Raw genomic sequence first — 24,500 nt, 5'->3', positions numbered from 1 at the left:
AAAGCCTTGCATAGACCATGAATTTGCTGTGAAGATAGGCTTTTCGCGCCTCGTGTCCCTTGTGCAGAGCCGCAGATCAAGCTTTCGAGATTCAGCGGGAGGAAGCGAGAGCCTGCAACCTTAGCAAATGCCGAACCTGACTTGCCGAGAATTGCCTTTTAGATCCGAAGATGAGGTCAGATGAGCAAGGTAGACCCCTGTTCGTTGAGAATGGAGGGGCATCTTTTACTGTGGGGTAAACCTTCCTACGTCCCTATCCCCGCACTCGGGACAATCCACCCGAGCAATCGCGTTCTATTCCGATGATTCTTCTGGAGCTGCGCTTTTATGTGCATGATGATGCTGTGTAATTTGGAATGTCCTGTAAACCACTGGCTAGAGGACGACAACTATGGCGCATATCCACGAAATTGCCGGGGAGGTGGAGAAACGCACCTACGTCAACGGTGTGAAAGTCGGGGAAGAGGTCAAGTTCCCAGAAACAGTAGCTTTCAGCGGCTTCAACAAACCCTCGCGCTTTGAAGGCGACATCTTTGAGCTTGAATTCGAGGGAGAGATCCCCAAGGATATCGATGGCACCTTCTACCGCATCCAACCGGATCATCAGTTCCCACCACTATTTGAAGACGACATCCACTTCAACGGAGACGGCGCCGTGACAGCCATTCGGATCCAAAATGGCCATGCGCACTTCAAACACCGTTATGTGCGGACGGACCGCTTCAACCACGAAAGAGCAGCACAGAAGAGCCTATTCGGGCGCTACCGCAACAAATTCACCGACAACGAGAGCGTCAAAGGCGTCATCCGCACCGCCTCCAACACCAACATCGTCTTCTGGCGGGGCGTCCTGCTCGCCACCAAGGAAGACGGGCCCCCCTTCGCCATGGACCCGGTCACGCTGGAAACCATCGGCCGCTACGACTTCGACGGGCAGGTGCTCTCGCCGACCTTCACCGCGCACCCGAAGTTCGACCCGGACACGGGCGAGATGGTGTGCTTCGGCTACGAGGCCGGCGGCGACGGCAACGACGGCTCGTGCGACATCGTCGTCTACACCATCGACAAGGACGGCAAGAAGACGGAGGAGTGCTGGTACAAGGCCCCCTTCTGCGGCATGATCCACGACTGCGGCCTCAGCGAGAACTACGTCGTCCTCCCCATGACGCCGATGAAGTGCTCGCTCGACCGCCTCAAGCGCGGCGGCAACCACTGGGCCTGGGACCCCGACGAGGACCAGCTGTACGGCATCGTCCCGCGCCGCGGCGGGAAGCCTGAGGACATCATCTGGCTCAGAGCCGACAACGGTATTTCTCCCTCATCCCCCTCCCTCCCCCCTCCCCCCCGGCGCGCTTGCTGACAACCAGAAGCCTTCCACGGCCACGTCGCCGGCTGCTACGAAGACGCCTCGGGCCGCATCGTCTTCGACCTCACCGTCGCCGACGGCAACGTCTTCTTCTTCTTCCCCCCCGACAACGTCGACCCCTCCACGCACAACCTCGCCAAACGCAACAAGCTCTCCAGCCCCACCTACCGCTGGCTCTTCGACCCTAAAACCCAAAAGTCCGGCGACCGCGTCACCCCCGCGTCCATCTTCCCCATCAACGGCGAGTTCTCGCGCATCGACGACCGCCGCGTCACGAAGCCGTACAACCACTTCTGGCAGGCGCAAGTCGACGGGTCGCGCTTCTACGACGCGGCGAAATGTGGGCCGCCGGCGGGCGGGTTGTTTAATGTGTTGGGCCATTTTACGTGGGAGGGGCGGACGCAGGATACGGTGTGGGCGGGGCCGACGGCGACGTGGCAGGAGCCGGCGTTTATTCCGAGGAGAGGGAGTACTGTGGAGGGGGATGGGTACCTCGTTGCGTTGAAGAATCATCTCGATGTGTTGAGGAATGATGTGGTGATTTTGGATGCGAAGGATCTGGCGAAGGGGCCGGTGGCGGTGATAAAGCTGCCGTTTAAGTTGAAGTTGGGGTTGCATGGGAATTGGGTTGATGGGAGGGAGTTGGAGGAGTGGGGGGAGAGAAGGAAGGTGGGAGGCAGTGTGGGGCCCGCGAAGGCGGCGGAGAGGCCGTTGCCGTGGCAGGTGAGGTTGATGGAAGATCGTGGGGTCAATGGACAAGGAATGAGGGAATAGAGAACGCGGCGATGGATAGTTCAAATCTGAGGAATCATGGTGACGAAGATGTGTCGGTACGTACAGCTACCAAATCAGATGATATTAAAAATTGTCTCTTCGAATGTTCCGCTTTCCCACATTTCAACCGCCTCGCCTTGCATGATACCGGGAATCCTACACGGGCCACACAATTGGTAAAGACTCTCGCTAGCAGACGGTAGTTTCCGGGCAACGAAAGGAGTATGAGCCCCAAAGAAAATACAGACATCATCTCCTGGTAGAGTAGCTTCCGGCCCCAGACCTATCCAACCGCGTGATGTGACGAAAATGCGGCGTTCGTCGTATGTTACCCATTCCAGGAAGAATTGTTCGTGTTCAAAACCGACCAAGTCTTCCAACCCTGAGATATCTAGACCCATTTGGTAAGCATATGCCACCGCTCCGCGAATGAATCGTTTATCCTCGGGCATCTTTCTAGCCATTGAGATGCACATGGCTTCCAACATATCGCGCACATTTGCTCCCCCGGACCTCCGAATGTGATTCCACGCTTGACCAAATGGGTGTGCATTCAAGTCGAGAGATGCATTGAGTGGCTCAGCAGGAAAATACGCAGTTGAGATTACAAACGTGTCAGAGACCCAGACCGCGGAATCAAAAGCAAGGCCCGTAACACTCAAGCAATCTCCCTTTAAGGATACCTGTGCGGTGGTCTGGCCATGTGCCATCCATTCATCCTCACAAGGCAACGTCTCAATAAACGGTGTTGCTAACCAAAGGTCCCAACGCGGGACCCATGAGCTAATTCCATGGTCATGAATGGTTATTTGATCATGACTAACAAAGTTGATGATGTGGAGAGAGGAAAAAGCCTCATCTTGGAGTATTCGGACTGCAACCGATGTGTAAAGGTCCTTGTGGGAGATGGAGTAATCTACAGGCAGGAAAAGCTTAGATTGAGGATTAGAAATTGTATTCAGGAGGGCGCTGTGTCCAAGAAAAGCATATATCCGATCCCTAGGGTCTGAACAAGCGGCAGAGCGGCCTTGGTTCAGTACAGAAAGAATATTTGTGTTAGGGTTTTGGAAGTTCAAGCCCTCTAATAGGAATATATGGCTGGCAAGCCCAAGTCGATGGGCTTGTACAGCTTCGTCGTGTTGAACGGCCATATATATGCAAAATGATGCAAGAGGTTCCCAATCCATGGATGCCGGTCCAAAGTGTACAATGGCCCTGTCTGCAAGACAAATCTCCTGGATGATCCATAGACGGTTGAACCAGCCAGTATTGTTAAGGCTCCGGAAGGTTGACCAGTGCTTATTGCCACATTTCTCGATCTGGTAGTCAACATAGTCCGTGGACTGGTCATCCGGTGGAGGTAGAGGCCCCAGTGACCTGATGAATTCGAATAAATCACTGGGATTAGAATGAGGGCGGTAGCTCCTCGACGGATCAGAACGTGAGCCACGGCCTAACCATACAAGGACGTTCATGGCATTTTCATAGACCTTTGCCATATTTTGGACTTGTTGACATCGTTCCGGTATGTCATCTTGGTTGATGCAGACCGAGTCAGCCCAAAGAATGCGTTTTTTTCTCAGCCGGCGAAACTTCCTCAGGGCGTGTTCCAGGCTCCAGGGAACCTTCACTCTTTGGCCGTGGCATAGAATATCCCCCCTCTCCTCCGCAGGGCCCCACACATATGATAAGGCCTCATAGCACGCTATGTCGAGTGACTGAACGACCAGTTCGCAGCGGACGGGCCGCCACTTGTCTCCAGGGAGGAGAACTAGAAGGCGAATGCTGTTGGTGTCTTCGAACGGTTTGTAAGAGTAGCGAGGTGTTCCAGGAGGGATAGAGCATTCGGTGGGCAGTGTGCCTCTTTTCTTGTCATTCCTGTGGGCACACTGACGCAGTCGGGGTGTTTTGCGACGAGGTCTTGTTTTTCGGGGCGAGCAGTGCCTGTTGCGGCGACCGTAATGCCCGCAGTGAGCGCAGCGCTGCATGTTGAATGTGTTTGGAGGAAACCTTGAGCCGAACTGAGTGAGGGTACTGTAGGACTGAGGTGGTGTTGAGGAAGGAGTGCTTGAATGAAGAAGAATGAGATGTGCAGCTTTTAGGCAGCAGAAGTAAGCTCAAGAGACTTCATAACTTGTGTGGGGCTAAGCGCTGAAAGGGTTCGCGGCTGCAGTGCAAGGCGCGGTTCGGATAACGATCGTCCAATGAATTCGTTGACAGGCTAACAGCACTGGTTGCCTCACGCGTGCAAATCTGTGCAAGGCTGAAATGTCGACCCAAAAGCAAGAAGCTTACCAAATACATAGAATAGAGCGTTTGGGCTGTTGAGAGATAGACAACCAACTCTCATAGGACAGTTCAGACACTGTTGTTCGTAATACCTCCCACGTTAGCCAATCAGAACCCCCGCACGCCGAGCACACCCGGAGACAGGCACCGGTTCCCCGCATCGCTTCACCGCGCCCCCACCTAACTGTCAGCGTCGTCTGCGATAAGTTCGACAGCATCTTCAACAAGCAGCCATCGCGCGTTAGGGGGACTGACCCTGGTCGAGATACCCCCGGCCCATGTCATCTAACCGAGAGGTCACTTGCCCTCCCCACTCCTGCGTTTTCCTAACCCAAAGCGGAAATTTACGAGCACGTCCAATCTGTACAGTACGGAAATCTCTGTGATTAAAGAGCAGGCTCCATCTCACCACGGTCATTCGCATCGGCTCAGACCATCGCAAAGCTCCTACTTGCTTCCCCAAAGCTTTACCAGACGCGCAAACATGTCGAGAATCATCATCCGCAACTGCTCCATCCTGACTCTGGATGACAAAGACACGTTCCTGTATCCAGCCACCCTGGTCATCCAAGACGACCGCATCGTCGACATATTCGAGGGCGAAAAGGACCTCACCTCCTCCATCCCCACCACCATCATCGACGGCACCGACAAACTCGTCATGCCCGGCCTCGTCGACCTCCACTTCCACACCAGCGTCGCCAAGGTATGTATCCCTCCACCATCCCTCGCCCCTCCCCCTCCCCATCCCCAACCCTCCGCTCACCCACACCCTCTCGCAGGGCTACAACGACACCCTCCCCCTCTGGGAATACCTCGACACCGTCTGGTACCCCTCTATCCGCGCCCTCACCCCACACGGCGCCCTCACCGCGGCCCTGCACTCCTACACCACCGCCCTCAAATCCGGCACCACCACCGTCAACGACATGTACCGCTTCGTCCCGTCCCTCGCCTCCGCCGCGCGCCAAACCGGCATCCGCGCTTTCCTCGCCAACGACATCGCCCTGCCATCCCACCGCCTCGACACCCTCGCCGACAACGTCGCCGCCTACCACGCGCACGACGAAGCCGCGTCGGGCGGCCGCGTACGCGTGTGGATGGGCGTCGAGTGGCTGCCGCTGGCGGACGAGGCGTTGCTGCGGGAGATAGGAGACGCGGCGAGGGAGTTGCGGACGGGGGTGCATGTGCATCTGTGCGAGTCGGCGTCCGAGGTCGCGGACACGGCGACGCGGTACGGCAGCAGCGGGGACGGGGACGGGGACGGGAAGAAACGTACGCCGGTGGAGGTGGCAAGGGATGCGGGGTTGCTGGGGCCGAACACGGTGGCGGCGCACTGCGTGCATTTGTCCGACAGCGATATAGAGATTCTCGCGGCGACGGGGACGCATGTGAGTTGGAATCCTGGGTCGAATGCGAAGCTCGGGAATGGGGTGGCAAGGGTCGGGGAGATGGTTGCTGCGGGCGTGAATGTGGGGGTGGGGGTGGATGCGTGCGAGTGCCATAATTCGACGGATTTGTTTGAGACAATGAAGATTGGGAGTTATGTGAGGAAGGTGGAGGGGAGGGATGCGGGCGTTGGGCAGGCGGGGGAGATTCTGAGGATGGCGACGGGGAATGGGGCGAGGGCGCTTGGCGTCGATGCCGGGGTGCTGGAGAAGGGGCGGAAGGCGGATGTGATTGTGCTGGATTTGAGGAAGGATATGATGTTTACGCCGTTGTTGAAGGAGAAGGGGGAGAGGAGGAAGATGTTGGAGAGTCATCTTGTTTTTGGGTGCAATGGGACGGCCGTCGAGACGGTTATTGTGGATGGGAGGATTGTCGTCGAGGAGAGGAAGGTGCTGGGCGTGGATGAGGAGCAGTTGAGGAGGGATATGGATGAGTTGTTCGAGGGCTTGGTTGATGAGATGGAAAAGCAGAGGTATGATCGAGAGAAGGCTCAGTGAGCCAGTGGGTCAGAGGTAACCTCGTAGTTCCAATTGAGAAAGGTGCCGGTAGACCAAGAGCCAACGTCAGCGTACAGGAAATAGGAGAGAAAATCGCAATGATTGATTTGAGGATGCTATCTCTCCATGACCGTCCCGGACGCAATCACCTTCCCATTTCGCAAAAAGCGTCTAATACTAGGCTCGCCATTTAAAACTCTCGACATATAATTGAACCCGAAGTAATGCTCCTGGCTCCACTCAATCGCCCCCAACCTCCTTATACTCTTATCAAAATATTCTTATGGTGGTAGATGCTGCTTTCCCAACTCCTCGCCGTAGAAATACTTCGTGCCCGTTCGTTTCCATTCCTCCTCTCGCTCGAAGTTGACCCAAGAGTGGAACCAGAACAGAGTCTCGGTGCCACCTTCCGTGCTTTCTTCTCCCTGTCCCTCTTTCTTTGAAGCCCACGCAACATGGGCCTGGTACCAAGGCCACTCGTATTTTGTCCCCGGCGTGAACCCGACCCCAATATACAGGCCATTGGGCATCCGCACCTTTCCGCGTTCCTCCTCGCTCAGCTGTTGGAGAAACGTAACACAGAGCAAAGAGACACATTTGCGGAAGCCCAGCCAGTTCTTGGCTGCACCCTTGTCATTGATTACAATCTCCAGGGGTGGCACGAATGCGGAAATTCCTTCCATGACGCTGCATACTAGGGTGAGGCACGGAAAGCTTCAAGATCCTATGGCGACCTCCTGCCTGATGACTAGCTTTTTGGCATTATTTGTGAAGGAGAAAAGGCAGAACGAGCTGAGAAATATATACAGGCACATAGCACCACTATCTCAGGAAACTCTTTAACTCGCGACCAGCATCCCCCCTCAAAGCCTGGGGCTTCCGCGAGTGGACATATCACATTGACCCACTTTTGACGAGCTTCGCTGGGAGAATATTGGTTGCCAATCTCAAGTATGGGTTTAGATTCAGGTATGTGGAATTTTGTTTAAAGTGCATATCCTGGACATGATGGGTGTGTGGGGGTTCGGGGGCGGAGATAGGTATCAAGATTTGAGACAGAGGCGGGTCGGAATTGAAAATAGAATTAAAACATAGTCCACTCCCCGCTTAGGTTTTGCTTTTCTCTCATCTCGCCATACTTCGTGTTCAACACCTAAGCAACTCCGTTGATCACGGCTTGGAGGGCATGAAAGCTTCTGAGCAAGTGGGCAGCGGGCTCGTGACAGTTCAGGCATCTACATGTTGAGAAAAGTTTATCAGCTTTGCTTCGTTTACCTCGCTGAGAAGTATCGGGCCATTCTAAATAACTCACTGATTAGTCACCGCAGCCTTATTTTCTGAGGCAATAGGGTACCGCGATGCAAATAGCCACAGCATTGAAACATCTTCAGATTAAATGTTCATATGACACCAGCGCGGGAAAGCAGACGTCTACCTGTGAGAAGGCTGATGTGCAGATCATCTCAGCCTTGCATATACCTGCGACCTGTGCAAGCATTAGTTTCGAGGTGTGGTATGATTGGCGGCCGAGATGCATTGGCAAGGCAGCAAGCGATGCAGGATTACCACATCCATCTACTGATTGGGCGCCTTCACAACTTCCTCCGCTGCACCAGCCCGCGTGGTTGGAATATTCTCTGCACTGCCCCCGCAAACGCTGCGCCCCGCGGGATCAGCCTATTTAGTGCCCCGTCCCACCCCAAGCCCTCAGGAGCGGCAGAATTATTTCGGCTTCTTTTACCCCCACTATGGAGGCATTTGCAGCCGTGGGCCTTGCAAGCAATGTCGTTCAATTCATCGAGACTGTGTTCAAAATCATCAAGTCAACGCGAGAGATTCACCATTCTGCCTGCAGCGGCACGCAAAACCACATCGAGCTCGAAGCGGTATTCAAAGACCTACACCAGGTTTCCAAACGCCTCAAAACGCACAGAAAAGGATCGCCTGAATCTCCCGCGGATGTAGAACCCGACGTGGTATCATCAGCAAACAAACCTGGAATAGAGGGCCTTGCACTCCAGTGCGAAATACTCGCGGAAGAACTGACCAAGACAATACTAAGCTTGAAAGTTCAAAATGGGTCCCAGAGTATGATCCGGTGTTGTGGAAAGGCTCTCAAAGCCGTGTGGAAAAAGAACGAAATTGAGGAACTGTGTGCAAGGGCCACAACGATTCGGCAGGAGCTAGGCTTCCATCTACAAGTAGAGAATACGTAAGGTTCAATAACGGCAAGGCGTAGCATCCATGGCTGACGAATTTGCGTAGGAGCCAGCTTGATAACTTAAGGGAGGCTTGCGATGCTCTCCGCAGAGATGCACATACCCATACCGAAGCCATGCTTCGGTTTGAACATACCATCGCAACACATGAGAAACAATCATCCGACCGGGTAACAAAAGAAGATCTGTCCAGCCTCGTTAAAGACGTATCTCAACTGGTTAATGCAGAATCTGCTCGAAGAAATTGTGTCTTGAGAAGTCTTTACTTTCCGTCAATTCACGAACGACATTCGGAGGTCGCCGAAGCACACGCGCAGACTTTCCAATGGATTTTCAGGCCCGAAACATTCCAACAAGACGATCCGCGTTCTCAAATCACTTTTAGCCACTGGCTTCGCATACAGCATGGGATTTACTGGATTTCAGGAAAGCCAGGCTCGGGGAAATCGACTCTCATGAAGTATCTTTGTGACAATACTGCGACGACATCTTTTCTAGCCGAATGGGCGGGCTCAAGCACTTTGACTGTGGCAAAGTTCTTCTATTGGCATGGCGGAACGAATATGCAAAAGTCCTTGCAAGGACTTCTGCAATCTCTTCTTTTTGAGATTTTTCGCCAACGACCCGATTGGATTAGAACAAGCTGCCTATCAAAATGGGTATCAGAAACGGCAGATCTGGAATCTTGGACTATTCCCGAAATCGTCACCACCCTCCGACGTTTTGCCAAGCAGGAATTTGGATCACACAAATTTTGTTTCTTCATCGATGGTCTCGATGAGCATCAGGGAAACTTGCAAGATCTTACTGATTGCTTAAGAGAGCTGGACTGTTCGCCCAACATCAAACTTTGCATTTCCAGTCGGCCTTGGAACTGTTTTGAAGACGCCTATGGAGCTTCTGGGATGAAACTTCGCCTGGAAGATTTGACAAAGAGTGACATTCAAAGTTACACCAAGGACAGCCTTATCCCTGCATTCAGCAAATCAGCGATTTCTCACTACACCCAATTTGTACATGAAGCTACATCGGAGATATTGGCAAAGGCCCAGGGTGTTTTCCTCTGGGTTTTCCTAGCAGTCCAATCTCTACGAAGAGGAATTACCGAAGGAGACACTGTCGAGCTGCTTCGTACAAGGATCCATTCCTTCCCACCTGAGCTACATGACTTTTTCAACCTGATACTCGGCTCGATTGAGCCTATTTACCGAAAGGACTCAGCTACTCTTCTGTCGGCTGCTCTTACGACAACTGAGCCTCTAAGTGCGGTAACTTACTCTTTTTTGATGGATACGGACTTCGACATATCGATAAAGCTCAAATGGCAACCATTGGAGCCACTGGAGAGGGCCGGGCTGCGTGAACTTGTTGAAAGACGCATCAACGCTCGGTCTAAGGGCTTATTGCAGGTCTATGGCCGTGACCTAAGCAACAAACAGCCAAAAGTTGACTTCTTGCACCGGACTGTGAGGGAATTTCTTACGAACCGAGACATTGAGATTTTCCGTTACCTTCCGAAAGACGAACGTTTGGATAAGCTACTTTGTCGGGCAGTGCTGGGAGATCTGAAAACGTGCCCGAGACCGCTTAAGACCAGCCATTTCGAGCGTATATGGGAGTTCTTGGAATTCACCGAGGTTACTCATGGAGATCCCGAAATTGAACTAATCGACGCTTTGGATCAGCACTGCATCGACTACTACCTTCCATTACACGAGAAACAAGCGTATCGGAGTGGACCGTCTAGAATCCTTCTACAGACGGTAATAGCACATGGTATCCTCTCGTGGCTGAGGTCGAAGTTGGCCAGCAATGCCATTGACAAAAGCCTATTCAGCCCTTCAGTGCTGGCGAGCTGCGCAACTGGAGAGCGGATCGAATTTTTCCGTCTGATGCTCAGGAGTGGGATGGACCCTAGCGAAACATTTGGATCCGAGAAACTGTGGGCTCTTATAGCTCCAGAACAAAGAGACCAAGTGTTTGCTGCTATCCTTGCTCAAGGAGCTGATATCAACAGGAGGGATCAGTTTGGCAGACTTGTATGGATGGAGCGAATACTAGACGAGTTTTGCGCACAAGATGGAGACACCATACAAGTTGACTGTGCCAAATTGTTCCTTTCCTATGCTGCAGACCCAAACGCTTACTTCGACACCGAAGGCGACAAATGCACTGCATGGCAACAGCTACTTCAGGAGCTTTCTACTATCTCTGAGCCAGCAGATCACCACTTCCAAGTTGTAGACCTGTTTTTGCGCTATGGTGCGGATCCATTCGTATCTGTCGCCACTGACTCTGGCGTGGTAGAGGTTGGAGAAGTATTTCGAAAAGTGTTCTCCACTCAACTAGCTAGCATTCTCCAGGTGCGCCTCGAGGAGGAAGGCAAGTTCTGGAAATCACGGGACACGGACAAGAAGCGCCACCCATTATTCCAGCGGAAGCGCAAGATTGACGAGATCGAATGGAATCCTCACCGAAAAAGGGCAATTCTGAGGAATCTCAGCCAGACACGCTAAAAGGAGTTTCTACCCTAACAGCGGGTAGTATGAGGCTCGCTTTTCGGATAGGAGGGACTCTCAGCAGCGTACGACGAATTGCACCCATCTCTGTTTTGACAAGAACGTGGTGCCTAGGCAGCGTATGTTGATGCTACATTGTCTGAAATGTGACGACTGTGTTTTCCCTAAACACCGCCCGTAGTGTTTTATCCTCCAGTCTCATGCAGCCACAGGGCATTGATAACAATCACCGGCTTTAGGTTTATTAGACGCGCAATACTTGCCGTCCCCGCCGCCACTGCCAATGCACTGTACATGATGTTAAATCATGTCCACAAACTGTCACTTGAAATGTAGACACTTACCGACGTCCCTGGACAACAGTTCGCGTTCGCGTACCACATCCAGGAAGGATATCTGCAACTGTAGCCATTGCATTTCTAGCCGATTAGAGTGTCAGAGTCTTGCTTGCAGCAGGTATAGTACGGCAATGCCACGTACCCCACACCACCGTTCACCGCCCCTGCAGTGCGGGTGTCTGCGTCTGCCCGCAACAACATCGAAAGTTGCAAGGAGAACGAAAAGGGCGATGATGTAGAATCGCATCTTTTCTGTGGAAGTCTCGAGAAATATCTGAACTGTTGAGGGTGCTGCAGTGCTCTGCCCAAACCGCAGCAGCGACACATTTATATAACCACTTTTCATTTGCATCACTGCCATCGTGATCTCCTGGGACATCGAACGGAGACCTACGTCACGCTGCGTGACATAAACGCTAACACAGACTGATACCGTGGGGTATGGGGTAAGACAGTGATCATCACGGGAGGCGAGGCGCCCTGGCTTCCAGTCATGCCAGACACGGGTGACTCGTCGCGGTCAAATGCCGCCACCTGATCCATCCTCAATATCCCTCAAATCAAAGTCAGATCTGTTGGGATGGCGTATATTTTGTAGTTCTCTATAGCCGTGTTGGGATGCACTGTAAAGAAATTTGAAACAGAAACCGGTCATTCGGTTCCAGAAGCGTGTTTTGGAAACCTAGACGCTTTGGGATGCAAGGGGTACTCCCCGCGAACTCATAAGCATAACTAATAGGTCTAAGTACAAGATGAGGCAGGAAGTGCAATCGTATAATGATAATAAAGGCCTTAGCGACTGTTGCCCTAAGCGACCTTGAAAAGCCACATAAACAATCCACACTCAAATAATCATACATCTAATACATTGTGTTTGACTGTCAACATACATATTGCATCGATTTACGCTTACCCAGCCTTACAATAGCTTCGTCGTGTGATATGTGCCTTGTTGGGAAGCGATGATCCAAGATGCTCCTACTATCACACGGCTCCCATTGCCTTTCCATACAGTTTACCACTGAAAAAAAGGAATAACCAATGCTCCCTAATACCCGTACGAGTTCGTTGAGTAGTTATTCATCGGCCGTCGCTTTATGAACTTTTACGTACTTGACACAACTACTGTTGAATCCCTGGTTTAGACATTCGTCGATCGAAGGTCCATGCCAACATTCATGACAACGCACGCCATATGTCACCGACCACTACGTCACTTCTGAGTCTCAATGGTCATTTCTTGACATGACGCAAGCAGCCGACCCCACGTCTGCTTGCTCGGCATGTCAGACTCTGCCCCACCACACAACGTTTCCTTGTGTCCGATAATCACCACACCTGCCTTCGCCCGAGTCATCGTGACGTTCAAACGGCGCATGTCCGACAAAAAGCCCAGCTGGCCGTGGACGTTGCATCTCGTGGTAACAAACACCACGACATCTGCCTCACGCCCCTGGTACCCGTCGATGCTCGAGATCTCGAGCATGTCACTCTTCGGCAACATCTGCTTCAACAGTTCCCTCTGCCGCGAGTACGGCGTCAGCACAGCTACGGTCATCGACGCGGCAGGGGTCGAGCCAGGCGAGAAGCTCAGCAGCTGGCTGCAGACCTCGCGACACAACAGCGCCTGGCCGCGGTTGCTCTTCGACTTCTGCCCAATATCCTCAGGCGCAGCGCACGGGATCAGCACCATGCGCGCCGGCTGCCCCGTCGTCTGCAACGTCGTCGGCCACGCGAACGCCGACTTCGGCAGCGGGCGCGCGTCGTCCCGCACCGCCGTCTCCAGCCTTCCCTGGTAGAACTCCTTGGAGCTGAAAGCGCAGATCTGCTTGTGCATGCGGTACTGCACGTCGATCATGACCTTCGCCAATCCCGGCGCGTCTGGTGCTGCGTACAAGCTCTCGAACAGCGAGACGTCGAAGTCCGCGACGAGCGACTGCATCTGCACCGTCGCGCGCAGCTGCACGTGGTCGCCGACGAGCACGGCGTGCTTGCACCCTTTCGTGAGCGGGACCAATGAAGCTGGTTCGGTCTGCTGGGATGCCTCGTCGACGAGCACCGTGTCGAAGCTCTCGCCGCGGAGGAGCCCCAGGCCGGCGCCGATGCAGGTGGTGAAGATGAGCCGGGCTTCTTTGATGCGTTTGGCGGCTTTCTTACGCGCGTCGAAGTGCTCGTTGATGTCCTTGCCCATCATGGCGTCGCACGTGTACGGCCGCAGGTCCTCGGAGACTTTGGCGACGTCGGTGGAGACGCGGAGGGGGGCCGTTTGCGTGCGGTCGATGCCGTGCAGCTCGATGAACTTGCGGAGGACGTTGTCGACGGCGTTGTGGGTTGGTGCGGTCACGAGGACTCGGCCGGTGTGGTCGCTGAGGAGGAGCTGGATGAGGATCGCGACGATGGTGCGGGTTTTGCCGGTGCCTGGAGGACCCCAAAGTAGGCATAATGGGTGGCTTAGCGCTGCTGAAACGGCTGCGAGTTGGCTTTCGTTCAGAGAGGTGTCGTCGGGTGTGCGAGATCCTGCACTAAGCTTTAGAGTGGGGAGGCCAGTTGTAGGCCCCGTCTCCGTCATGGGCTGGTACAAAATGCTGCAGATCTCCCTTTCGCGGTAGAGCTCCACAACGGCGTCTAGCATTGTCTTGCTCGTAACGAACGATCCACATTTCTTGATCTTCCACGAGCATTCCTCGAGGAATGGCGGAGGGTGGTGGATGCAGCGCATCTTTGCTTTGCCCCTCTCGCTCCCCTCGACAAGGACATCCATCGAGTACCTTCTGTCTAAGGTTGCATTGCTCGGAGGGGATGCTGCCACAAGCTGCACATGATCTCCAACACGCAGCACGGCTGTTTGCTGATCAATGCGCAGCCTGCACTCGATGAAAGTTCCATCACCCTTTCCCGGGACCCGGGTCACATCCACAAGCGCATTCTGGACTTTTGCATCAGAGATTGCTTCTCCTATATGATCCAAGGCGATACCCAGGAGACTTTTCGTGAATCTCTCGACAGCTCTTGTTGTTCCCGAAAGCAGATGGTGAGCCCTTGCCTGAAGTTCAAACAATAACTCCATGGCGAGATCCGCGGAGTGAACACTCAATGAAATGGTTTCCACGAGCTCACCGAATAGTTGGAATGTCATTTCGGTCATGCAGTCGAGTGCGGTCATGAATGGTTCTTTGACGAAGCTTTCCATGAGTTCCGAGGACAGGATCAATTCTTTCAGTAGGCTGGGTAGCGTTGTCGAACATTCCTCAGACAGGGATTCTTTGTGGGAAAGCCAAATGTCCGATCGAAAGTACGGCCCGGTGAGGAAAGGGCACTCGCATAGAAAGCGAAGCATTACTTGAGCCACCTCAAGCACATCGATATTGACTTGGCCATAGTGGTCTGGGGTAGACAGCCAATTGTATATCTGTAGCAGTCGTACGCGCTGATCGAAGCGGGCAAGCCATCGGAATAGGACCCATAGCTCTTCTGCTTTGGTCAACTTCCCCATCGACGCGAGCTTTCCATCACGGGCGATGTCGACGATGAAGGTGGGTTCGGACGTCCAATCAACCCCATTCAGATGCGGAACGGTGTATTCTCGTGGTGTTTGCTGGAAGAGGGGAATGACGTCCTGAGTGTCCACTAGCTCTAGCCAGAGATCAAGCTGACGCAGCGAACTGGTATCTCTGTTGCTGATGACATAGATTTCCTGTGAAATAATTCAGTACGATAAATGGGGCCTTTGAAGCTACATGGTGCGCCTCTTATATCCACATAACACCTGGACTGGATGCTTCAGAGAGGTGTGGGGTACTTACTGCGCCTTCAATGCCCGCCCGATTTATCCTACCCATGTGCCGCTGGATGTCCCTGCCCATCCTTCCCAGATCGATACTAGCTCGGCATTCGTAGTTAGTTCCGGTATCAATGCTCGCTTGCTTGACTCTTCTTCTGTCTCCACGGTCTTTGACGTTTCGGTAGGTCGAATCGTCAAGTGCTCCTCGCGTCAGGAATATCCAAGTTTGTGCACGCCTATTCTCATACAACTGGAATATATTGTCATCGCAATACAGGCGGTAGTTGACCTTTGTAGGAATAACTCGTCTCGCAGCATTAGAGCTTTCCTTGGAATGCGGGAAGGAGAATACTCGCACGAGCCCGTCAACCTGGAATTCAGTGCTCTTCTCAATCTTCTGAGGAATGAATATGGCAACGCTTAGACGCTCGTCGATGCGAAGAATGATGAGCTTCTTGTGGAAAAGCTCGAGAGTCCGGCTAGCGCTGTTGAAAAAAGTACCAAGCCTGTCGATTGACGAATCATAGACGCACTTCCAGTGGAGACCGGGATTATCCAGCCCAAAGCGGCGAAGCTCCTGAGACTGCAACAAGTTTGACTGGTTCAAGGAGTTCATGACCAGGCCAGCAGACTCCAGTGTAGGCGGCACTCGACTCAGAACCCACGCTTTTTGTTCATCCGTAAGCTTGTTCAAGTCGAAGAATGGCAGAAATTGCATCATCTCCACCTTTTGTTGCAAACACCAGTTGTATGTGAGGGTTACAAGCTCGAATTCAGAAATGGCAAGCTCGTCTCGGCTTGATATGAGCTCAACGGCATCGGATGAATATCCGTGGTACATGGAGGGTGATGGAAGGCTCCGTTGTATGAAGGCTGATGCTTGTTCGTGTAGCCTATCGACAATCAATCCGGGACTGGGTACGGGTCCCTTGGGCGGGTCTTGCAGGTCTTGGGGTACTTTGATGCGGTCACCATCCACGCAGAGTGAAAACAACCGGTTCAACTGCTGACATTGCGGGCTTAGTGGACCGTGTAGTCTAGCCCAGGCAAGGAAGAGATTTTTGACGCGGCCGAGTGACATGTTGCTATACTGAGCAAAGTAGTCGATCCTATCGTCTTCGGTGATGGGCTTGAGGGCGACTGGTGCTTTCGGCCCAGGATACTCGGCCGGCCGAGAAACAACAGCAGGGATGAGATCCTTGTCCCAACAGACAAAGACTATGAGGCGTGGTTAATCAATACTTGGGAATTTTAAAGACCAGAAACTTACATTTGTCACCGTCAAGATCCCCTCCAGACATGAGGTCGGCGCTGGGCCGTTTACCCTGCGTCGGAAACACCACGCAATCGACGAGGTGCGATAGCTCAGGATAAAAGACAGCTTTGAATTTTTGGAGATCGCCTGGGTGTAGGCAAGGGTTCCGCGTAACCAACACTTGGGTTCCGACAATGGTCTGAGCTTGGCCATCTCCATCCATTGTGACTCGGACGGCACACTCTCCCTCTTTGAGCAACCCTTTCGGGTCGCAGACGCCGAAGAGCAGCCTCGACTGGGGAATGAGAATGCGACATCGTTGTTCGTTCCTCTTGGTGAGCATTCTCTCGTATTCTTGCCCGACGAGTTTTCGCACCTCTTTTTCAACCGTCTCGACACCGCTAATCAGGAGCCGCTCGGCAAGATCAAGACGGTTGCAGTAAGAGAGAAACCTAAAGCACATTCTCACGTCCAGGCGGGTGGCTGACTCAAGAAAACTAAGATGCTCAGCCTGCTTGCGAAGAAAAACCTCATCGGGCACCCCAAGTGCATGTAGCAGGAGAACCACCTCATCGTTCAGATAGCCAAAGGTGTACGGCTGTTGATATTAGCCACTATCCTATTCAGACCTTTTTCAGGCATACCTTTGAGTAGTCAACGACGGACAGTGTCAGATCGTCGCCACCGCGGAACTTCTTCATCGAAGATCTGAACTTCGCAAGGCACTGAGTGCCCATCGATGGATCGAGCGAGAGCACTCCCTTGTAGCCTCGATACCGAATCTGAAACACGGAAGGGATGTACTTGTGGTTGCGAAAGGCGATGTGGACGCTCTCCACGAGCAGACGGGCGAGATGCGTCGAGATGAGCCCGCATCCATCTGTGAAGACGTAATCATTGGCTTCCACGTCTGGAATATCCTCGCATCGCTCAGGAGCCAGCTCGACACCCATTTCGGCGCTCGAGAACAGCAGACCAATCCTCTTCGCCTTCTTGCCGACGGTCGTCATTTTCGAGAAGTCGCCAAGGGACTCGATCTTGCGGTGAATGGCGGCCCTCGTGTCGGCGAACAAGACGCAGGAACGCGTCTTCAACTGGCTATTGCTGTGCCCGTAGAAATTGTAGTGGACGCCATTGAAGCGGATCCCGGATTTGAGAATGCGTGAAATGTAGTCTGCAGTTTCTCTCGCCGGCACCTGTTCCATCTTCGACGGGTCCGTCTGCGAAGGCCGCACGAGGCGAAAGTCGGAGAAAGACAAGAACATGAAGCGGTCCAAGGGATCGCTCTTTGTGATTCTATTTTGCGGAACTGCTTCCAAGCGGAGAACTGCCTCCTGTCGCGACGGGTTGGAGATAAAGCTCACACACTTAGTCAGCCCGGCGGCGTTGGTGGCGGTGACAGGGGGAAATTTCGCGACCGTGTACTCCCATTTCTGCGATTGTGGATCAATGGCCGAGCTGAGTGTGTACCTGTTCCCCTTGAGCCCTTTTTCGCCGGCCATGAGGGACGATTGAATGAAGTTTTGATGGATTTCGATGGGCGTGCTATTCTGGAGGTCCACAATAGCTTGCGAAGATGGGAAGGAGTGGAGTCATATGAAGCAGAATCCCCGCAGTCTTATCGGACGGCCAAGAGGGCCTCGGGTGACACGAAGCGGGGCACGGTCAGGGGTCCACTATTTAACTGTGTGCTGACCCCGATATCCTTGCATGCGAAACACCAAATGTCATCCATACACCAAGCATGTTTCCCAACATTTATGTCGTTGGTGCCCAGTCTACCGGCAAGACAACTCTCGTTAATGCCCTTGAGGCACACTTCGCAAATCCAGACAATCGCATCCAGAACGGCGTGCACATCCCAGTACCTGGCGTTATCCGAGAGGTCGCTCGCGGCGTCCTGGTTCAACACGGCTTCACCAGAGACGACATTCGAATCTCGACTGAACGTTGTCTTGAGTTACAACAACACATCTTAGCGGCGCAGTGGCAACATGAAAGAGATACACTCGGACAATCCGGATGGCTTATCTCCGATAGATCGGGACTGGATCCCATCATCTACGCACAGCAATTTGGAGGGGAAAGTGGTGCATCTCAACTACTGCATGGCGAGAAATGGCAGGAACTGAGACAAAGAATGAGGAGCTCCGTTGTGGTTGTGTGCAGTCCTCAGGCGAAGTTTCTAAAGGACGACGGGGTGCGCTTGATGCCACAGAACTTTCAAGAGTGGCAAGATATGCACTTAGCCTTTTGCGACATGCTGAAAGAGAATGGAATTGACTACATTGTTCGAGGTGATTGGTCAAGTCAAGATGTATTCATCGCTACGATCAGAATGGAATGGAATTTCCGGCTGATTGCCAGCACTTCTACTCTAGATGTTGGTACGCGAAACTGTCGATTAAATTGAAGAACGGAAAGCAGAAATGCTCGCCGCGGAGAGGGAATTTCATGGTCAGTTGAGAAAATTCAAGAGCGGATGGCGTTTTAATAGGATTGATTCAAGAATATTGATGGCTTTCACTGGCATAAATAGATAGCTTCGTGATATTCATTGCACTCTGGTTGACCTCCATGCTTTCTCATCATTGTGAAATCATGCATTACGTCTTAAAGCTATACTCCTACCGTTGCATCTTGAGGTGCTTCCAGCATATATCGCGCGTGTGCACGTCTTTCGTCCCCTTATTGCAGTATTATTCTATGCTTCCAATAAACTGTCGTTACATAGTGCGGAACGACATGGCGGCCCCGATCAAGTTCCGAACCGACTGGAAGGCGTAAGGTTACTCCATCTAGTGATACGCTATTGCGGGCCATACCTGCTCTTTTCAACTTTCAGGATCACAAAGGCTTGATTGTGACTCTTACCATAGCAAGAAGGTTGCCCGTGCATTCATGCGAACTCGAACCAATCGGTGACGCCGAAGATGGCTAAAATAGCGGATTCGTATACGAAGCACAGCTAGTGATACCTTAAGCGGCTAGATCGTGGGCCTTCTGGATTACCCTATGCGGTATAGTAGGCTTCGGCCTCGTCCTCGGCTTCGGCCTCACAGACCACCGTTAGGTCACCGCAGATGTCCAACGTCACGGAACAAAGCGTCCGGACATCTTGCATTCCTCCGAATCGTTTAACCACCGACCAAGATAGGAAATCTAGACAGAGCATTTTTGAAATATAAATGATTGGCTTTGTGTTTTTCGCAAAGGAATCCACAGACAGCAAGAATCTCCATCTCCTCCCTTTTCTCCAATCATACCAACCACTCTCCCATCCATCCATCCATCCATCCATCCATCCTCCTCCCTTCCGAAAAAAAAAGGAAAAATGGCCACCGAAACCCCCAACCTCCGCATCGCCATCATCGGCTCCGGCCTCGCCGGGCTCGCCGCCGCACGCGTCCTCCGCTCGCACCACACGGTGACGGTCTACGAGCGCGGCACGGCGTCGACGGCGACGGGCGGGCAGGGCACGATCGCGACGCCCAACGCCGTCAAGATCCTCGAGCCGCTCGGCTTCGACCGCGCGCGCGTGCGCTCGGTGCGCTGCAGCGGCTACCGCACCTTCGACAAGGCCGGCAACGTCATCGGCGACCGCCCGCTCGACCTCAAGCAGCGTTACGGCGCGGATTGGTACATGCATCTGCGCGCTGACTACCGCGATGAGTTGTTGCGTCTGGCTACGGCACCGAAGGAGGTGGTGGGTAAGGAGGATGCGGGCGAGCCGGCGAGGGTGGTTTTTGAGACGGCTGTGATGGATATTGATCCCGATGCTGGCACGTTCGAGCTGAGTGATGGGTCGAGGGGCGAGGCTGATGTTATTATCGGTACGTTTTTTTTTTTTTTTGTGGCCTGTCTCCTCCCACCCTTCCCCTTTTTCAACCACAAGACGAAGTCTCGACAAAGAACCTTCCTTACCGTAAGCTCACATTCTCAACCACAAGTCGCCGACGGCATCCACAGCCATCTTCGTCACCGCATCGTCGGCGACCGCTCGCACCGCGCGCAGCTGACCGGCATGTCTGTCTTCCGCTTCGCCATGTCGCGTTCCGAGGCAGCGCAAGCTCTTGGCAAAGACGAACAGCTACCCGAATACTTCGACCCAGCGCGCGGCGAGGGCCGCTTCGGCCTGATCGACGCGTGCGACGGCAGCGGGCGCGTCGTCGCCGTCTACCCGTGCCGCGACTACGAATACATCAACGTCACCTGCGCCTTCCGCACGCGCCATTCAAAGGACGATACAGTAGCGTCGTGGTGGGCCGAGGGCGACCGCGACGAGATGGTTGACATCTTCCACGACTTTCCTGAGCACGTTGTGAAGCTTCTGCGGTGCGTTTACCTACCCCTCCCTCTTCTTTGTTTTTCTGTTTCTGTCCCCCTTCTGCTTCTCTGATCCTCAAAACTGACAAGAGACACCTTTCACAGCGCCGCCCCCTCCGTCAACCTCTGGGAACTGCAAGACCTCGAGCCACTCCCGACGTGGACGCGCGGCCGCGCGTGCCTGATGGGCGACGCGGCGCACGCCATGACGCCGCTGCAGGGCCAGGGCGCCAACATGGCCGTCGAGGACGCCGACGCCCTGCAGCTGCTGAACCACGTCTCGTCAGCGGCCGACGTGCCCGCCGTGCTGCGCCGTTGGCAGGCTGTGCGCAAGCCACGCTGCACCCGCGTACTGGAGGGTACAAGGCAGGTTGGCAGGGCGCAGACGCCGGAGGAGCGGTGGGAGAATATGGATTTTAATTATGGGTATGGGGGCGTGTGGGAGGCGGTTAGGGGTTTGGGGGCGGAGGAGTGAGGCGGGTAGTGTTGGGTTAAATAGGGTGATTGGAAGCCCAAAAGAGACAGTGGCAATATGTTTTCAGTAAGTACTGTGGGTATGTAATGCGAGCGATAAGACATCACGTGCACGGTCATCTACGGGAAACATTTGGGGAGATAACTAAACCTAGCCTTGTTAAGTCCGTTTAGCGAAAAAAAGAGTTGGGTTTAGTAATTACCCCTCAGTAATTTCCTCGCAGTTATTTTCCAGGAACCTTCATTCAGCAGATTGATTAAATAGCTCTTGACGTGTCCATTCCGCCTTGCAGCCCGATACCTCTTCATCATCGGCTTCGTTGTGTGTGATAGCGTATGCCTTCAACACTGAAAGCGATTACATCTGCGCTTATCGCGAGTAAGAAATTGGACATTATAGGACAATAGTGTGGCATGTGGGGCGTTCTCTCAGCTGTTGTGTTGCCTTCACTGTAAGTGGGGACGGCGTGGCTCAGCCTCGCCACGTCACACCCCGCTGTGGGTCCAAAGGCTTTTGCTCAAAATCTCCCACTTCCTTATCAACGGTCTCCAAAGTCCCATACCGTGCCCTTTCAAATGTCCCAATGATCCCGCGGTCAGCGCCTGCAAAAGTGTCCGCTGCAAGCAGTCGTAAGCGCCATGGCGGGATCCTCCTGAAAGGCCATGCTGACAAGGCTATTACTTCTGATCAGACAATGACAACCATTCGCACCGAATTACCCATCGCTACAGAGCCTTGGGAAAGAGCAAGATCTCTATTTCTAGAGCAGCTGAGTCCCCACGAGCGCACCCTATTCGAGAAAGCAGAACTCGACACCATATATCACGATGCCAGCGTATCCCACAGAAAGCATCAGCAGTCGAGCAAGCTTCAGGCAGCACGGCGACGACTTGCACCGCTGGTTGATGCTATTGATGGGTATGGTAAGGGCTTGGATGTGATGTCGAATACCCCAGTGGCAGCAGCGTTCCTGTGTCCGATATGGGGAGGAATTCGCGTAGCGCTTTACGTGAGTAGCCTCGAAGAGTGATATTATAGTGAAAACTGATGAGAATGCAGGTAGCGCAGGAGACCGAGAAGTATTTCGAGAAACTCGCAGAAATGCTAGAAAAGATTGGTCGGACGCTACCTCTTTTTCGGGACTACCAACATCTCTTTCCAAACCATGAGAGGTTGCTACAAGTCCTTTCAGAAGGTTATCTGAACGTCCTGCGGTTCTGCATGGATGTCACGGCTCTCTTCAAGGAGGCAAAAACGCGAGCAGGTAAGCCAAGTTCATGCCGCGTATTCTGCAAATCCTTACGAATCGTGTCAGTATCGGTGGTGAGCTTGACAGTCAGCTGCAAAACACTGTGGAAGCCATTCACGCTGCGATTTGCGGAATATTTGAAGAATTTCATGGACCTCAAACAGCAGGTACAGGATGAGGCCAATGTGGCTCACATGATTGAATCCAAACGGGAACGGGAGCGACAGGAACGAAACAGAGCATTGGTAGAAACACGGTTACGAGAAGAAAAGCTTCGACAGACACTACAAAGGTTTTCGCCAATCGACTACCATCTGGCCCACCGGCGTCTACGATCAGATTGCCACGAAGGAACTTCGCAATGGATATTTGACCATGATTTCTACAAGTCATGGAGAGAGACTACGGAGTCGAGCTCAATCCATTGCAATGGAATCCCAGGATCTGGGAAAACACTACTGGCATCAAGTATCATCGATGACTTAATCGCGGATCCCGTGGACCCGTCGCATCTGATATGCTTCTACTATTGCGACTACGCCGACCACCAAACTCTGGATCCCGCAATTATGCTTGGCACTTTTATCAGACAGATTCTCGAACGCTCTCATCATGCAGAGGGACTTCGTGAATGGGTGCTGAATCAATGGGCCAATCGAAATTCAAGTCCACTCGCACAAGAGCTTGTCCCGGCTATTTTAGATGTATTTGAACGCTTCGAACAGATCACGATCGTAATTGACGGGCTAGACGAGCTTTCATCAAATGATCAGCACGAATGTGGGAATATCATTTCAACGTTCCTGGATTTAAGCGCTTGCCAAGTTAAAGTCTTCATATCATGTCGATTTGAAGCAGTTGTCCTTCAAAGGCTACCCCAGCCACAATTCTCGATAGCTTTGTCGCCAGAGCTATTATCTAAAGACATCTGTCACTTTGTGGAGGACATGGTACAGGAGAAGATTGATAGCAAAGACTTGACTATCCAAGATCCGACTTTGCAACAAGAGATCAATCATAAGCTGCAGGAAGGAGCGAAAGACATGTAAGTACATTGCTACATATACTGCTTAATAATCCGTCTGATACCGTTCACATAGGTTCTTGTGGGTGAAATTCCAAATTGCGGAGCTCTGCGAATGTATGAGCGACATGGAACTTCGAAGTACCTTGGAAAATCTTCCAAGAGACCTTGCTGGTACCTACCGGAGAATCATCTACAAGATAATTATCTCCACGCGTGGACTTGAAAAGGCTAAGTTGGCAGAACGAGCCTTCCGATGGATAGCCTGCGCCAAAAGACCTCTCACCATTGATGAGCTGGTTGAAGCCGTTGCCCTGAAAAGGGATGACACATCCTTTCCCCAGAATCGGATCCACAATGACAAGGGCGATCGGTTGCGGCTTGCTTGCGGCAATCTTGTCGTATTTGATGAAGAGCACGGATCAGTCAGGTTTGCCCATCACACGGTTCAACAATTTCTTACCGACGGGCCCAATATTTTCGAGCTTGCAGACGGTCCGGTGGACGTGTCTTGCTTCCCTTTGGATGATGCTGAGCGTCGAATTTATGCGCTCTGTGTGGCGTACCTCAACTTCTCCGATTTTGAAACTCAGATTACATGTTGTGACAGCAGCACCCCTAAGATTTCTGAAACTGGCGGGTTCGTTACTTCCTTGATCAACTACATTCTTCCAGAATCTGGAACGGTCGGCCGACTTACTGCCCTTCTTAAAGGGCAACCCCACTCCACGAGCGATCTGAACAAATGGAGCCTCTCAGTCCAAGGACACGCTTCAAGCTTCCACCGCGAATACGAATTGAAGAGGAAATATTCTCTTTTGGATTACATCTCAACATGGTGGTGCTTTCATACTCCCAGTCTATTGGACGAAGCAATACAAATGCGACATTACAATGATGAGGAGTTCATGGAGCTTTACGAATTGCGGGTAAAAACAA

General features: G+C 52.8%; 4 protein-coding genes across 4 annotated transcripts; 3 read left to right on the top strand and 1 right to left on the bottom strand.

Annotated features, from left to right (window-relative positions):
• Window positions 1-391: 391 nt before the first annotated feature.
• Window positions 392-2,140, top strand: LTHEOB_10403 (Carotenoid oxygenase; the record flags this gene model as incomplete). Its single annotated transcript, XM_035507045.1, has 2 exons — window positions 392-1,307; window positions 1,371-2,140. 2 exons carry the CDS (start codon window positions 392-394, stop codon window positions 2,138-2,140), a joined length of 1,686 nt encoding a protein of 561 aa, XP_035367940.1.
• A 2,773-nt stretch (window positions 2,141-4,913) lies between these two features.
• On the top strand, window positions 4,914-6,375 carry LTHEOB_10402 (Cytosine deaminase; the record flags this gene model as incomplete). Its single annotated transcript, XM_035507044.1, has 2 exons — window positions 4,914-5,135; window positions 5,212-6,375. The coding sequence occupies 2 exons, from the start codon at window positions 4,914-4,916 to the stop codon at window positions 6,373-6,375; spliced, it is 1,386 nt and encodes a 461-aa protein (XP_035367939.1).
• Window positions 6,376-12,664: 6,289 nt separating this feature from the next.
• LTHEOB_10401 (PhoH-like protein) lies at window positions 12,665-17,989 on the bottom strand (the record flags this gene model as incomplete). The annotated part of the gene is made up of 4 exons (XM_035507043.1): window positions 12,665-15,145; window positions 15,255-16,450; window positions 16,503-17,085; window positions 17,132-17,989. The coding sequence occupies 4 exons, from the start codon at window positions 17,987-17,989 to the stop codon at window positions 12,665-12,667; spliced, it is 5,118 nt and encodes a 1,705-aa protein (XP_035367938.1).
• A 1,832-nt stretch (window positions 17,990-19,821) lies between these two features.
• LTHEOB_10400 (FAD binding domain containing protein) lies at window positions 19,822-21,288 on the top strand (the record flags this gene model as incomplete). The annotated part of the gene is made up of 3 exons (XM_035507042.1): window positions 19,822-20,320; window positions 20,438-20,822; window positions 20,919-21,288. The coding sequence occupies 3 exons, from the start codon at window positions 19,822-19,824 to the stop codon at window positions 21,286-21,288; spliced, it is 1,254 nt and encodes a 417-aa protein (XP_035367937.1).
• Window positions 21,289-24,500: the final 3,212 nt, after the last annotated feature.

The sequence above is a fragment of the Lasiodiplodia theobromae genome (genome assembly GCF_012971845.1).
Source record: "Lasiodiplodia theobromae strain AM2As chromosome Unknown scaffold_38, whole genome shotgun sequence".
In the NCBI taxonomy this organism is placed as follows: Eukaryota; Fungi; Ascomycota; class Dothideomycetes; order Botryosphaeriales; family Botryosphaeriaceae; genus Lasiodiplodia; species Lasiodiplodia theobromae.
This window is presented reverse-complemented; position numbering and strand designations above follow the sequence as displayed.